The sequence below is a fragment of the Rhipicephalus sanguineus genome, chromosome 1 (assembly GCF_013339695.2).
Source record: "Rhipicephalus sanguineus isolate Rsan-2018 chromosome 1, BIME_Rsan_1.4, whole genome shotgun sequence".
NCBI lineage: Eukaryota > Metazoa > Arthropoda > Arachnida > Ixodida > Ixodidae > Rhipicephalus > Rhipicephalus sanguineus.
In genome coordinates, this window is record NC_051176.1 from 177,560,735 (window position 1) to 177,576,366 (window position 15,632).

A 15,632-nucleotide genomic window follows, 5' to 3' on the forward strand; every position below is an offset into this window, starting at 1 on the left:
TTCCGTACAATACTCCAGCGCTGAAAATCGCCTTTGGCCATGTTCCTATAGTTGCTGATTCGCGGGCTAAGGACGCTGCCGTAAACAACTTCCCATATATATATTCGCAGTTTTGCCAGGATTTGCAGGCACGAGTGAAAATTATAAAAAGGAAATAGTATGTACGCATTTTTTTTTCGGAATCATGTCACTTAAGCTTTTCCATACAGCTATACCATTCGCACTTATATATCGTCAGTGCGAATGAAAAAAAAAAAAAAAAGTTGGGTGTCCTAGAATAATTTTTTTCAATAATTACTGTAAGACTGTTGAGAGTGCATAAAAGGTTTCTTTCCATCGTTAGCATTGATATGAAATCGCAGATATGAAGATAGCGATGATATGAAGTCAGAGATACAGATGTCATGAGATGTAATTATACAGACAGGAACATCAGGACTGAATTCCTGCGTACTTGTGCCATGCTTTCTCGTCAAATAATTATTTCTGGTAAGCGTACTTTGTTTGGGCTAAAATGTGTAAAATATCACCTTTATAAAATCGGTCTTTGTGAGTTTGCGGCGAAGACGTACCGTTTAATATTTGGGATGATGGATAGGGTAACGACAATTAAGGTAACATGCCTTACTATTATCTATTATTTGGTATTACACAGCGCGTTACCTTAATCTACAGGCAGTCATATGATAAAAGTATAATGAACACTGTTACATAGGTAACGCAGAGCGGGGAGGCGTTTTACAGCGAAAGCTGTTATGAGGTCACAACGGTATCGTAGTTGTCCGTCGCCGCCGCCGCCGGTGTCCATAACCGCTAACGCGCGAAAAATGAAAAAAAAAAAAGTCCAAGAACGGATAGGATTTGAACCCGGGCCTTCTGCGTGGCAGTGGAGTATTCGACCACAGAGTCACGCCGGTGGTGCTTCAAACTCCCTCGCAAAAAGACCCTATGCAGGCGTCATGTCGGGCAAAGATTAGCGTTAACATATGGAATATAGCGTGGCAGAAGAGTAAAATAACAACCAGGCGTCACACAATGCTAATTGCGCAAAGAGTGTGTGGCTTAAAGCTTCCCACCCACTACAAAGTGCTCAGCTATAATTCTTCATCAGCCACATGCAGCATCACCAAAGTGCACATGCCTCAGAGATGTGTAGCGGATACCTCGCTTATCCGCAGAAACACGAATGGCGTAGTGGGTGCTGCCCTAATTCACGAAAATTGATTTATGGCGTAGTGGATACCTTGCATGTGTACTTGTATTAGATGCCCCAAGAGAGTTTAGAACGGGCTCTATAGAAAGGCCGCTCTGCGAGCCTTGCCCACCGTTTTTTTTTTTCAACCTGTTCTCCGCTACAGAATCCTGCATATATATATATATATATATATATATATATATATATATATATATATATATATATATATATATATATATATATATATATATATATATATATATATATATTATGCAACTTCGGCAACGGCCACAAGAGTGTGCACATACATTGCAGATGGCATAATGAGACAGCTTGCTATTTTAATTAATTGTACCACCCGCCACGGCGGTTTAATGGTTGTGGTGCTCGACTGCTGACCCGAAGGTCGCGGCATCAAATCCCGGCCGCGACGGCCGCATTTCGATCGAGGCGAAATGCTAGAGGCTCGTGTATTTAGATTTAGGTGCACGTTAAGAAAAGCAGGCCGTCGAAATTTCCGAAGCGCTCCGCTACGGCGTCCCTCGTCAAGCCACGCGTGCTTTTGGGAGTTTATTAGGGAGTTTTCGAATAAGGGCCCCAAAGAAATAGTGTTGAGGCCACTGCGCATGCGTGAGACCCAGACAGCGTTTGGGTTTTGCGAAGCCCCAAAGCCAGCCTCAAAAAGCTTTGCGTTAAATGCACGAGGCGGAACCCACTGAAGTGGCGGCTCTCAGCGTGCAATAAACTGGGCTCGAAACGTGGCAACGCGTGAAGTTCGCAAGCTAGCATGCAGAGTGACTGCAGCTACCGCTTTCTTTCAACTAACGTGTGTAATTCGCCGTTGATCGCAAATTCGATAATCGATTTCTTGGCTCGTATAGGCGCAACAGGCAAATGCTTCGGCTAGGCAAGAACGACACCTCTTTTTTAAAGAAAAGGTCGCCTTGGGCAAGACGCAATCGTACAAAACCCCTAGTCGAAAACTCCTTACTCCTGCGTGCCCCAACACTAACACTCGCAAAGCTCTGTGGGGCCGCAAACTTTTGGGGCCCTTATTCGAAAACTCTTTTATTATCATAGATAGTACCCGGCATGCAGGGGGTTTTATTCATCTAAAGAGCACCAAAACCTGGCCAGTCGTACGAAATGTTGTGTGCTCAACCGAATGGATGTATTTGCTTCATTAGTCCGGATTAGAAGCACAAGCTGCTTTTTTTCATGTTTTGCCACCCGCTTCCTGGGTCAATCCTTCGTTCTGTGTATGTGCTTTGACATTATTATCGGATTCGACGTCGCGCAGAAGTCGTCTCGATTCTCTTACTCCGTTTTTGTTCTTTGGTTTTGACCATCGCAGGGCACGCGATTGCTCTGACGAGGCGGTGCAGCAGCAGGTCTTCCCCGAAGAAGCGCGGTGTGGTCGGCTTGACGGTGATCAAGCTCCACATCGAGAACCATACCGCGGTCACGACGGCGAGCCCGAGGCTGAACACAGGCGGCGTTTTGCGGGCAGCTCGTGGTGGTCACACGTGGGTGCCTGCACCCAGTGACCGCTCATCGAGACAGCGCGGATTCGGTTGGACTGGCTTCTGCTGAAGACGGACGCGCCATCGTTCTCTCCAAAGAATGAATCGAAGAGGCACGCCTGCTTGCATCCGAGCATGTCCTGGCTGCCAACGTGATCGGCGGTGTTGACAACGGGCGGCGCATCTACGGCCAGGACGTATATAGTTGATTGCGCCATAATTCTTTAAATATTAATTATTCTATTTGATGTTTTGATTAGTATAATTACGTGTTCATTATTCAATTCGTTATTTAACTTGCACGTTTTTTATTTGTATCACTGATACATTCGAGTTGTCAAAGAGCCTCAGTATCGTAGAATTTTTTCGTATGTTAATTCATATTGATTCTTCAATTCGTTATTTACTTTACGTTTATACTTGTATAAACCATACATTGGAGTTGTAAAAGAGCCTCAGTATGATGGATTTATTTGCATGACAAGGGACCCAGTGCTGTCTGATCAAGCATGGGGGACCTTTCTGAGTGCAATATTAGTTGTGATCAACTGACTGTATTAAAAACTGTATTAAAGAATGTACAAGAAACTGCGGTCCTTCAAGGAGGAACCATGAGGAGCCGTCTCTAAGAGAGAGAGAGAGGAGAGGGAGAAAGGAAAGACAGGGAGGTTAACCAGAAGCAGTCTCCGGTTTGCTACCCTGCACGTGGGAAGGGGAAAGGGGATGTAAAAGAATTAAAAAGAAGAAGAGTGTATTAGTAAATAGAGGTATATTATTTAAATACGCTATATTTTGTACGGTTAGTATCTAACAGTAGTGACACTTTAAATTAGTAAACGATAGAATCTTCTTGCGGGCCTCACGTTTTCACAAAAACGTGTGGTCCTGCACACAGACGAACGAACTTTGGCATAGTACGGCCGAAGCACGAGGACTCCGTACCCCAGCAGTAGGATCGCGCAGGCGGCGCAGGAGCGGAAAGGAATGGAAACGCGTCACTTTACCGGAAGACACAGCAGACGCGAGCTTCCGTGCACAATCTCCATCCAGGGTTCTCTATCGACGTCGGCGGCGAAGCGCAGCGCGTCAGCGGTGGGCCCCTCGATCGCTACTCTCCTCCGCATGCTTCCGATGCTCTTTCCTCCGCTTTCTTCCCATTTCATTTTTTTGTGATTCGAAATCGCCATGGTGCACGGTCAATCCCGTTCGGGCGTTTAAAAGCTGCTTTCTGAGATGATGATGAAACTGCAGCTGTAACGGCGATGTTGCCGCGCACGACGGCAATCCTCTTCAGAATTGCGATGAGGACAATGAAAGCTGCACATGAGCTTTGTTTCGCTCTCTGATCTCCACGGTAGTTTCACATCCCTGTGAAATCACCTTTATACCCCTTTGTTGGACACAGCAAAATAATAGAACTAGGCAACATTTTCTTTTAACGCATGCTTTTCTGAGGTGATTTTATTCGAAAAGAAACAAACCAGGAATTAAAATGACTATTCACAAAAAAGAAAAAAGTGGGACAGGGTATGTCCCACAGACCACATCCAGCAGATTCACAAAGTGGGACAGGGCATGTCCCACCATCCACTTCAGGCAAATCATGGGCGGCAGTGAAACGGGCCGAAACAGGCTACACAAAGGGGCACATTGCACATTGTGTATTTGCTGCGAACTTCTTTCATCTGTGTGGAGCACCACCGGCACCGCAGACGTTTACCGGTGAACTTCGGATGGTGGCCATTTCCGGCAAACCGGAGCTCGTCGGGCACCCCGGTCATGGCACGTCCGTTTTTTTTTTTTCCTTTTTTGTTGTGGTGAGCTTTCATTGTAACGTTCGATCTTCTAAAGGTGTTTTGCGCAACCAGTTGGCGACCGAGTATCAACCGGAACTGCAGGTAAACCACAGGCTCTATGAAACTCATTTGAATACAAGCATTCACTACCGCTGCATCCAACATGAAGTAAAAGATGCGGCTCCACCAGCGCTTTGATCGGCGGTCTGCGGGGTAGGCATTTCTCTTCTGGTCGAATTTATCGACACCTCTCATCCACGTGTTGTAGTCTTTTACAACAGAGGGGCACTCAACTGCCATTTTCTTGCCATTTTGGAGTGTTCTTTGCACCTGCACACGGTCTTCTGGGTCATGGTAGTTCGACATAAGGTGTACATTCTTTGAGTCTCGCCATTGGTAGGCGACCACATCTGCCTTTCTTCTCCAAATGTAGGACCCTCTCTCGAGCTTGTTGTTTTCTTTGACTACTTGAGGTAGATCCCTCTTGTTGACGCGAAATGTACCACAAGCAAGAATGTCTTTTTCCCGAAGCACTTGAAGTAATTTTGTGGTGCCAAAAAAAATTATCAAAGAATACCTGTGAGCCAGCAGGCACGGCGCCATCGGTCAGGGTCAGGACAACGTGTTCACCCAAGGTTACGTCATCTGGCTTTTGTGCGCTCTTTCCTTCGTACAGCTGGAACTTTAAGAGATAACCAGTCTCGGAGTCCGCGAGAGACCAAACTTTGTAGCCCCTTTTGATTTTAGGCTTCATGGGCATGTACTGCTTCATGCTCGAACGCCCTTTGAACAGTATCATGCTCTCGTCGACGGCGAGATGACTGGATGCCGTGTAGTTAGCCAGAAACCTCTCGTTCATCATGTCCATCAAAGGTCGAACTTTGTAAGACCGATCGTAGTCCTTCGTGCCGTAATCTGGCATGAAGTCATTGTCGTTCAGGTGAAGGCAGTTGGTTATGAGCTGGAAGCGTTTGTACGTCATCACCTGCGCAATTTATTTTACATGAAAGAAGCTGTCCGAGCACCAATACATTTGCAAGTGGTGCATGCGATTGACGCTCATCAGAATCAGCAGTCCTATGTAAGCACGAAGCTCCAAGCATGTCAGTGCCGTCCATCCTGCGCGGTTTGTTTGTGCTGCGTATAAGTTCGTTTGATCGACGATATGCTTCATAACGTCCTCATCAAAATACAGAGAGAATGTTTCAAGTACAGTGCTTCTCTGCGAAAGTTTCTCGGATCCAAGTGCACTGCAATTTGTAGGAGTTGTGGCATCAAATTTGGATGAGTCCCACTGGTTGTCCACGGTCTCGTCATCAAGCTCTTCGGAAGGCTTCTTCGATTTCTTTTGTTTTTTTCTTTTCCCAACGTAGTGTTTGCGTCGGATTCCTTTGCGCTTGCTTGTACTAGGCCCTGGTAGCGGTGGCAAAGTGTCGTCCTCCTCGCTGCTTTCATGAGGGGCAAGCACAAACTCTTCGTCTTCAGAACTTTCGCAGTACTCATCTGTACTGTCATTGCAATTGTCCGGTAAACTGAAATACAGTTCTAGAGCTTCCTCTGGGCTCAGGCGTTTTTGTTTTCCTGCGTGGGAGAAGAAAATCAGCCGATTCAGCACGCGTATCACGCCAGCGCACGCACTCCACTCAATAAGCCTAACCCTGCGGGCGCAAAAACGCGCGTGTTACACGATATTCATACATGCAAAGGTTTTTTCGTAACGCAGGGTAACTTTTATAGGCAATTGCATTTCTCAAAGCAATACTGTAGTGCAAGAAAAGAATATTTCACTTACCAGACATGTATACGTCGTTGAATTAGCTTCAAAAACAGGCGCACAATCACGAGACAGGAGCACAAGAACACAACAAAATGTATGGATGGATGGATGCTATGAGCGTCCCCTTTAAAACGGGGCGGTGACATGTCTGCCACCAGGCTCGAAGAAAAAAAAAAAAAAAAAAAAAAAAAAAAAAAAAAAAAAGCTTCCTTGTTTCATGTTGGCCTAATACCTTATCTACATTGATTAAATCTATGTTATTATACCAAAAAATATAAATTCACGGTCCTTCTCTCTGCCTCTTAAGGCAGAATGACCTATTTTTCCCCCATTATTTATTTTTGTTCTTTATCTCTACTTTTCTGCCACCAATACTCTAACCGTCTCTTACTTATTTCTATCGCGGACGTGTTCAGCTTTCCATTGATGTCCCTAAAACCCAAGGCTTCATGTAGACTCGTGCCCACACGTATACCTGGGTGAATATCGCCACATTCAATCAGTACATGTTCCATCGTTTCCTTAGTTCCCCCGCAGCATGTACATTGTTCTTCTTCGTTACTAAATCTCGCTTTATAACTACGCGTTCTAAGGCAGCCCGACCTTGCTTCAAACAGTAAAGCGCTTCCCCTTGAATTATCATAAAACCTTTCCCTCCTTATTTCGTTTTTTCCTTTTCGGTAGTTACTCAGAGCCGGCTTCTTTTCCATCGCTGTCATCCAATAAGTCCTCTCCGCCTCTCTGACCTTCCGCTTAATGCTCCTTGTTGCCATATCGCCCGCACTGCCAGCCGTATATTACTGGTGAGCCTCCTAGTTCTTTTTCTCCACTGCGTGTCAACGCTTTTTCTATACAAATACCTGAAAACCTTCAATGCCCATCTACTCTCCTTCATTTTCCTCAGCCTCTCTTCGAATCTCATTTTGCTCTGCGCTTCCCTCACTGTAAAAGCAGCTCCTCCAGCTCCATCTCATGGCAAGGACCTAAAACTGCATAGAGTGTTTTGCACAGGGTCTCATAGATGGCGCCATATGAAAATGTCGAATATTATTTGATGTGTAAGCATTTTAGAGCGAAAAAAAGACAACTCAAAAAGTGGGACCTATGTGTCCCATCATCCATCAAAGGGTATACTCGACAGAATTGAAAAGTGGGCAGTGGAGTGTAAATCGACAATTCCTTACACAAATAATTTTTCTGAAGTGGGGAAGCACCCACTACGCCATCATTCGTCATTCTGCGCAGAAGCGAGGTACCATCTGTAAGGCATTATGTGCACTTGGTCGATGTGAAGGCTGGTGAAGATGAAGAATTATGGCTGAGCCCTTTGTAATGCGTTGGAAGCTTTAAACAACCCACTAGTTACTTAATTCGCATTGTGTGACACCCGGTCGTTATTTCACTCTCCCACCACGCTATATAAATCATAATGGTGTAATAGTAGCGCAAAAAAAAAAAAAAAGACGAAGACAAGAAAGTGAACACCACAAGCGCTTACTCACAACTGAAAGAGAGAGAGAGAACAACTTTATTGGTTCGATCCGGCAAAACAGGGGAGGGGATAGGGATGGAGACTCTTGCGTGCCCGCTTGCCCTACTTCCCGCGCATGTGCATCGTGGGCAAGGCAAAAGGCAAAAACCAGAACAAAACCAGACCTCCTTCAACCCCCCCCCCCCCCCCCCCCCCCAAGTCGAGCGTCAAGTTTAGACATATATTTTCTGTTCAAGCAATAAAGCTTTCAGTTGCGAGTAAGCGCTTGTGGTGCTCCCTTTCTTGTCTTCGTCTTTTTTTTTTGCGCTACTATCACACCATTATGAATCAGTACCAACTAGCTCGCCTTTCCGTTTTGCTTCACGCTATATAACATACGTTAACGTGAGAAAGAGAGAGATAGGGAAATAACTTTATTGAGACCCTGAGGAAATGGGTAATGGGGACCTCGTGGGCTTCCTTGGAAACCAATAGAAGTGCACATGCGAGGAACCCACTACGCTATAAATCATAATTTTTGTGAAGTAATGAAGCAGCCATTATGCCATTTTTCGTCATTCTGCGAACAACCGTGGTACCCGCTAAACACCTGTAAGGCATTATGTGCGTTTTGTTGATGCTGTGCCCGATGACGATGAAGAATTATGGCAGAGACCTTTGTAATAGGTTGGAAGCATTCAACAACCCACTCGTTGCACAATTCGCGTTTTGTGACGCCTGGTTGTTATTTTACTCTTCTACCACGCTTTATTACACATGTTAACGTGGTTCCTCGGAAGATGTTCCTCGAATGGTGGATCCCTGGCAGCCTAGCCCCGGGCACAATAGCAACCGTTGGGCAAACAAAGTTTATTCAACTCAACTCAACGTGGTTCCTTCCCGACATGAAGCCTGCATAGGGTCTTTTTGCAAAGCAGTTTCAAGCCCCGGCATGGCTCTGAGGTAGAATACCGGGTTCCGACGCAGAAGGCCCAGGTTCGAACCCCGTTCCATCCTGAATATTTTTTTCTTATTTCGCGCGATAGTGGTTACGGACACCGGCGGCGGCGGACAACTACGGCGCCAAAAACGGCCCTTGTTGTGATCTCGTAACAGCTTTCGCTGTAAAAAAATGTGCGGCAATGCATGTAATAAATAATACCAGGAGTCACGTGGACTAACGGAAGACCACGAGATCTACAACCTCCGTGGTTCCACGCCTCTTCTTCTTCTTTTTTTTTTTTTGTTCGGGCGCGTGGAAACACCATGGCCGCGGTTATTTCACTAGGTTGATCGCCTTGCCCATAGAGTTTCTTACAAGAATACCTAGAGGGAAATCTGGCGACCGTCTATGCGAATTCCTTAAGGGCCGCCGTAAAGTGCGCAATCGGCGTCGTGTATGCCATTCAACTATCGTGCGGGAAGACCTACATATAGGTCGGACTGATAGATGTATAAACCACCGTACTCTGGGAACCTGAATTGTCTTTAAAAAATAAAGGTAATATGCATTGATCTGCCCATTGCGCTGCTTGCACACGCGTGAACCACGGCTTTGCGGGATTAAGATTCTGGGTAGAAGTGCTGATACCTAGGGAAGAGAGCTGCGAGAAGCTTATCACATTAAGAAGGGCACACAGTGTAGTAGCGACACATCTATCTATCTATTCAACTGTGAGTCTAGCTTTTTTGATGCAATGCCTTGTTTGTGACGAACCGCTGCATTCATGCGCCTATGGTATCTATACCTTCTGTGACATTTTCTCAAATGAAGTCAGTTGTTGTTTAGCGCTCGCCCTGGACACTGTCTCCTTTTTTTCTCTTTCTATTCCTTTACTTGCTTCTTTTGCACACACACAAAAAAGTCATTCAACACCAACTCACCCAACAGTGAGTTTTATTGAAAAGGACACGAGAGCAAATTATTTTAGTGGGGAGGATGAACAACCATCTGCATAGGTATCAGCAAAGACAGACTGGGTAAAAAAAGCCACAGAAAACGAGTAACAGCGCGAACAAAGGGACAAGACAGAAACGGACGAAGCGCTGACCTTCAACCAACGTTTTATTGCAGGAAAAGCAGTATATACAGGGTGGTTTTCTTGTTTTGCACAATACAAGTATTCTTAATCAAAATCATATGACAGTAAGGCTCCGGTCGTTTTCGCACCCGAACTCTCTTCGAGGCGGAAATACGTTGTCCCAGCTGAAAGACACAGTTGTGACTAATTAACAAAAGCTCGCCAATTAACATTTTAATTATTGACTTGACGACAGTTTCTTATAGTATTATAAAGGTGTAGTCCATGGCAATTTATGGCATACCGATTTTTAGAAATCGCAAAATTTGCACGTAATTCCAGATATTCATCATCGAATTCTAATGGCGATATGGAAACTGGTTGCGCACGAAACGCAGCCACTCTGTTACGCCAGACCGGAACTACCCGTGACAAATAATTGACGAAATTTGAATGAATGCTCGTCGTGGCCGTATCTTTTCGTAAAAAGCGGCAAGTCATCTCATTTGCGCCCGATCGCTTTACATTTGCGTGCGGCGTTTGGTGCTTATCTGTTTGTTTGTTTGTTTGTTTGTTTGTTTGTTTGTTTGTTTGTTGCCTAAAGGAAACTGGCTCCTACCAACGAGGGGTATCTTTCGAGCAGGGGCGTAGTCAGGGGGGGGGGGGAGTTGGGGGGATTTAACCCCCCCCCCGAATTTTTCGATTTTGCATGTGTATATATACACGCACACATACAAACACACGCACCAACATTAAAAAAAGGATGGTTGAACCCCCCCCCCCCCCCCGAAAAAAATTTCTGGCTACGCTTCTGCTTTCGAGCTGTGCGCAAGAAAACCGCTATATCAACCTTTATTTATCTGTGAATAACAAAACTCAGAGGAAGCCACTGCGGCGCTTCTTCTTGCAGACAGGCGAAATAGTTTATCGCTCCCGTTTATTAAGAAGGAAACAGATAAATACCACTGGCACATCGCACCCAAATAGTACGCTGTCTACTTGTACATTTCAGAATGCTTGCCGATTTTTCTGACCAGATTCTGCTTCGGTGCGCCTTAATTCAAATTTCATCACTTCCTTGTTACGTGTAGTTCCGTTCTGAGGTAACAGAGAGGCCGCGCTTCCTGGGCGCCGGGCGCGATCAGTTTCGATATCGCCCTTAAAATTCGGTGATGAATGTCTCAAATTACGTGACGTACACTATCGTGATTTCTAAAAAAAATGGGTATGCGATAAATTGCCACACACTACAACTTTCTAATGTAAACGACTGCGATCAAGTGAATCATTAGAAAGTGAGTTATCGAGTTTTTGTCAATTAGTCGTGTCAACGTCATTTTAGGTGCGGCAAAGTATTTCCGTCTCGACATAGAGTTTGTGTGAGAAAACTACAGGGGCCTGACTGTCGCATCGTTTTCATTTAAAAAAATCTATAAAAAGTTGTGATGCAGCCTTAAACAGCGACAGCCTCCGCGCGCGCTGGGAGTCTGCGTTGCTCAGCTCGGACCTGGAGCAACAACTCTGGGCCGTCCAGCGAGCCGAGGAAGCCGCCAAGGGCCAGCAACCCTTGGCCGAAGCCTAGGCGGGATCCAGGCCCATCCCACCAATTCGCAGGGCAATCAATAAAGTTAATTGATCTGATCTGAAAAGTTCTAGAGCGACGCAAGGTATATACACTTTGGGGAAAATGAAGAGGAAGAAGAGAACGACGAAGACGAAGTGTGGGAACATGGCATACCGCGATTGGGCCGCGTGAGTTGCTAGTTGGTCCAATGAGCGGTGACCTCGTGGCATTCCGAAGGTGTGGTGCGCTGCGATTGGGCCTCGTGTGCGGGCCGCATGACAGAGAACGCTGGGATTGGCAGACCGGCGGATGAGAAGCCAGGCGGCGGCCACCAGCCAACACCAGCAAGCTTGGATGATAGGTCCGCAGGAGCGAGAACGGAGGCTGCCTGGCATTCCAGGAACAGGAAGCAGCGGTCGAGATCGAGGGTGGCTGTGCTTCGGGCGACAGCGGAGACGAGGCCCCGGCATGATGGGTCCCAGGGACAACAGCCAGGCAGCCCGGACGGGCGACCGTGCACGCGTCATCCTCGCAACCCTCATCGCCGCCATTGCCACCTCACGCACTCGCTCGTGTCCACTGGCCAGCACCAGCCACGCCACATCTTCCTGGTCGAGGCCACGCCAGCTGAAGGTGACAGCGTTGACGTTCTTTTAGTCGTTTGACTCGTAGAACTCGCATCTGAATGCTTGCATTGTTGTGCATTCTTCATCTGTTGCTCTTTTCTATATCGTAACTTCGTATCTTTGATACCCTGTTCTCGGCCTCGTGGCATAAACGCACCGCAAGTGGACGAACGAGATCAATGTCCACTAAACAGTCTCTCGAGTCTACAAGAGCACTCAGTTTTGCTTAAAGCTATGAGGCTATAGCTTGCACCAGTGCCTCTGCTTGTAGTAGATGCAATTTGTGTATCTCGTAAGCGTGCCGTCATCGCTAAAGACCGCCGTTTTAATGCGTAAGCAAGAGATGCTCCAACAGAATTGCGTAGCTTGTGTGAACCGTATTTACTCGCATGCTGCCAGCACTAGCTAGTGTTCTCCGGCGTTGGTTATCAATGTAATATAAGGTAATGCTTAGTTATTTATCTCGTATTTACCCCTAAACTATATGTCCAATGAACTTTTTTGTAGCAATAGAGCTCTTTTTAGAAGACTTAATGTTGGACCAGTCGGAAGTTTATAGCCCGATAAGGACGAGTCGTTTGTTAAAAACTGTGCGAAAGCCGACATGCCAGAGCCTATTTGTAGCATGAGGGAAGAGTGAGGGTGCTATAGAAAAAGAAAACAGCAGTGTGTGTATGTACTGTTTTGAGAAAACAAGCGTTTATTTGCAGTTTGCCTGTTTAATAAGTACATGTTCTCGTTTGTGAGCGCTGGAAGGCACGTATACTTTCTCTCGTGGTGTGGTGCAGTGTCTTTGTAATTCACTTCCCGTCAATTTTGTCGTTGGGCGTGTTTGAATGACGGAGTGCGGAAACGAGAACAACCGCGTGACATCTGCATTAATTCCCCTACATGTGTTGTCCACCGCTGGAAGCAGAACGAACATAGAGGTGAAGTAGAGATATAGTATTCAGATGCGTTTATCACGAAAAGCTGATAGTATTTCATTGGTGGATAGGTTTGTATCGTAACAAAGTAAGAAAGAGTAAGGTTAAATGTACTGAGTCGCATGCTGTTCGTAGTTCTTAAGGTTAAGGTAATGTATTAAAAAAATAAGAATGATGACTACGAGGAATAGCATTGGCACAGAAACTGCGAACAGAATAAGCGTAATTGAGATTGACGACAATTAGGAGAATGACATCAGCGTGGCAACGAGTACCAGTAGCCTAATGCACTACCTTTTTCGGCACATAATTAACGTACTCGTTGCCATATCGATAAATTTTCGGTAATGTGAAGGCTCATATTTCTGGTCACTAATCGTTCACCATGTCTTCCTGAAGTAAATACAAGAATGTCAAATGCGTCCGTGGAGCGCGTGTTTATGTGCGGCTGTATTTACTAAGCGAGAGAAGCTTGCCCTACGAGAGCTTCGAAGTGCAGCAGTCACTTAAATTATAAATTACAAAGAAGGTCGTAGTAGTTATTGAATCCGTACGATAATATAACGCTGTTAATCACCTTTGTTTTCAAGATAACGAGGCTACCGTGAACACCTTCACACACACATATATTCGCAATTTTTACGTAATTTGCACGTTCGAATGAAAAGTAAAGAAGGAAATTGTGTGCGCGCAATTATTTTTCCGAACAGTATTGTCAGTGAAAATGCAAAAAAAAAAAACAGCGTTCTAGATTATAGGTACTGTAAATGTGCTGAGCGCTCAGAAAAACCTTTCTTTGCAGAATTAACGTGGATATGAAGTCTCATTTTGTGCTTAATTCCACTGTGAGAAAATGGCGCTTCACTCTGTCCCACAGAGGTATAGAAGTCATGAGATGTAATTCTACAGCATCTGTGCAATGTTTACTCGTTAAACCGTTATTTATCATAAAATTTGTTTGTTTGGGCTTGAAGCTATGTGTAAAAGATTACCTTAAAATTTGTCTTTTGGGATTTTGCAGAGGAGACACAGTGTCTAGTATTTCGGATCATGGATGGAGTAATGACAATGTAACATGCATTGCTATTTTTTTGGGATTGGGTAGCGTGTTACTTTAATGATAAAAGTATAATGGACACTGTTATGTAGGTAACGTAGAACGGGATCGTTTTTTTTTTTTTTCGTATTGACAACCTATATAGTTACCCTTTCGGTAACACCCACAACAGTGTGCAGATACGTTCCAGGTTAATTCACCAAAGAGCCATTGTTGTTTACTTTGCAGGTGGCATGATGGGACAACTTGCTATTTTCATTAGTAGTAAAAATTAAACCTTGCCAGTCGTACCCAAAACTAATGCTGTGTTCATTCTAAAAAGACAGGGCGTCAAAACACGGACACAAGAAAAAGTCAGGACACCACAAGCGCCGTTTGTCAGTGAGAACGAAAAGAAGTGTCCGTTTTTGCACGCCCTGTCTTTTTAGCATAAATACTTAACAACTAGCTCAGCTCTCTGTTATTCTAGTGTTGTGCTACGCTCAATGAACTCATGCATTTATTTGCTTAACCTAGTCGGGATAGTAGTCTATGGGTAATAGAGGTATCTGCAGACGTCATCGAATTTGTCGTCATCAGGAGCCCCCCCCCCCCCCCCCCCACCCTTTTTTTTTCTCACGAAAATAAGCACCAGCTGCTTTTTCCCGCGTTTTACCACCGGCTTCTTGGATAATCTTTATTTCTGTGCATGTGCTGTTTCTGGCATCAAATACCACGTCGCGCAGAAACCGTCTTGATTTCTTATTCCTTGTTTTTTTCTGCGGTTTTAAATCTCGCAGGGCACGCGTTTACATTGACGAGGCGGTGCAACGGCCGGTCTTGCCCTGAAGAAGCGCGGCGTGGTAGACTTGGGGAAGATGAGGAGCTCGACGCCGCCAACCACACCGCGGACACGACGGCGAGCCCGAAGCTGAAGCTGCCACAGACAGCGTTTTGCGGGCCGCTCGCAGTGGTCACAAGTGGGTGCCTGCACCCAGTGACCGCTGCTCGAGACTGCGCGAAGAATTCCGTCCGACCGGTTGCTGCTAGAGACGGACGCGCCTTCGACATCGAATAAAAAAGAATCCATCTAGAGGATCACCTCCTGGCATCGGAGCAAAGTTTTCTTCGACCTGTCCCGGCTACCAACGTGATTGGCGGTGTTGACAACAGGCGGCGCATCTACGGCCAGGCCGTATATTGTATACTGCGAATTTGTTATATATTGATTATTAATTTGTATTGATTCGTTATTTAAACGTTACGTATTAATTCGTATCCACTCTTAGTAATTCGTAGTAATTCGTTATTTAGCGTTACGTTTTACTTGTACAACTCATACATTCGAGTTGTCAAAGAGCCTTAGAATTGTGGAATTTTTGCGTATCATAATTCGTGTCAATTTTTGAGTATCACTGATGCATTCTGGTTGTCAAAGTGCTCCCGAATCAAGGCATTATGTGTATGACGACAGACCCTCTGTCGTCCGATCTTGGAGGACCTTTCTCTGCAATATTAGTGAACAGACGGTATTAAGGAACTGTATTAAAGAATAATGTTCTCTTGTGATGCGCAGCAGCAACAGCTTGTTACGTTTCTTATGCAAAAGAGAGAGAGAGAGAGATAGACTGCTTGGTTACTGTGGCTGGAGCCCCTCTTGCAGGGCCCCACTGGCTGCAGGTAAACAGCAAAACGGC

The 15,632-nt window shown here is 45.4% G+C and overlaps 2 protein-coding genes and 1 long non-coding RNA gene across 3 annotated transcripts in view; 1 reads left to right on the plus strand and 2 right to left on the minus strand.

Annotated features, from left to right (window-relative positions):
• The window catches only part of LOC125759366 (uncharacterized), a 25,597-nt gene extending 10,470 nt beyond the window's left edge, over positions 1-15,127 (minus strand). Inside the window, exon 1 of the long non-coding RNA XR_007416971.1 lies at positions 15,038-15,127. This is a non-coding gene — a long non-coding RNA (uncharacterized LOC125759366). The remainder of the gene's footprint in view (positions 1-15,037) is intronic.
• On the minus strand, positions 4,391-6,391 carry LOC119380414 (uncharacterized). Its single transcript, XM_049417983.1, has 2 exons — positions 6,307-6,391; positions 4,391-6,095 (listed from the first exon to the last, which is right to left on the minus strand). Exons 1-2 carry the CDS (start codon positions 6,311-6,313, stop codon positions 5,509-5,511), a joined length of 594 nt encoding a protein of 197 aa, XP_049273940.1. The 5' UTR covers positions 6,314-6,391; the 3' UTR covers positions 4,391-5,508.
• Positions 11,656-15,410, plus strand: LOC125759365 (uncharacterized). Its single transcript, XM_049417985.1, has 2 exons — positions 11,656-11,980; positions 14,736-15,410. Exons 1-2 carry the CDS (start codon positions 11,657-11,659, stop codon positions 14,751-14,753), a joined length of 342 nt encoding a protein of 113 aa, XP_049273942.1. The 5' UTR covers position 11,656; the 3' UTR covers positions 14,754-15,410.
• The last annotated feature ends 222 nt before the right edge of the window (positions 15,411-15,632 follow it).

Bases quoted from the DNA above. Each gene is read 5' to 3' on its own strand.
- LOC125759365 (XM_049417985.1), top strand. From the start codon at position 11,657: ATGAGAAGCCAGGCGGCGGCCACCAGCCAACACCAGCAAGCTTGGATG.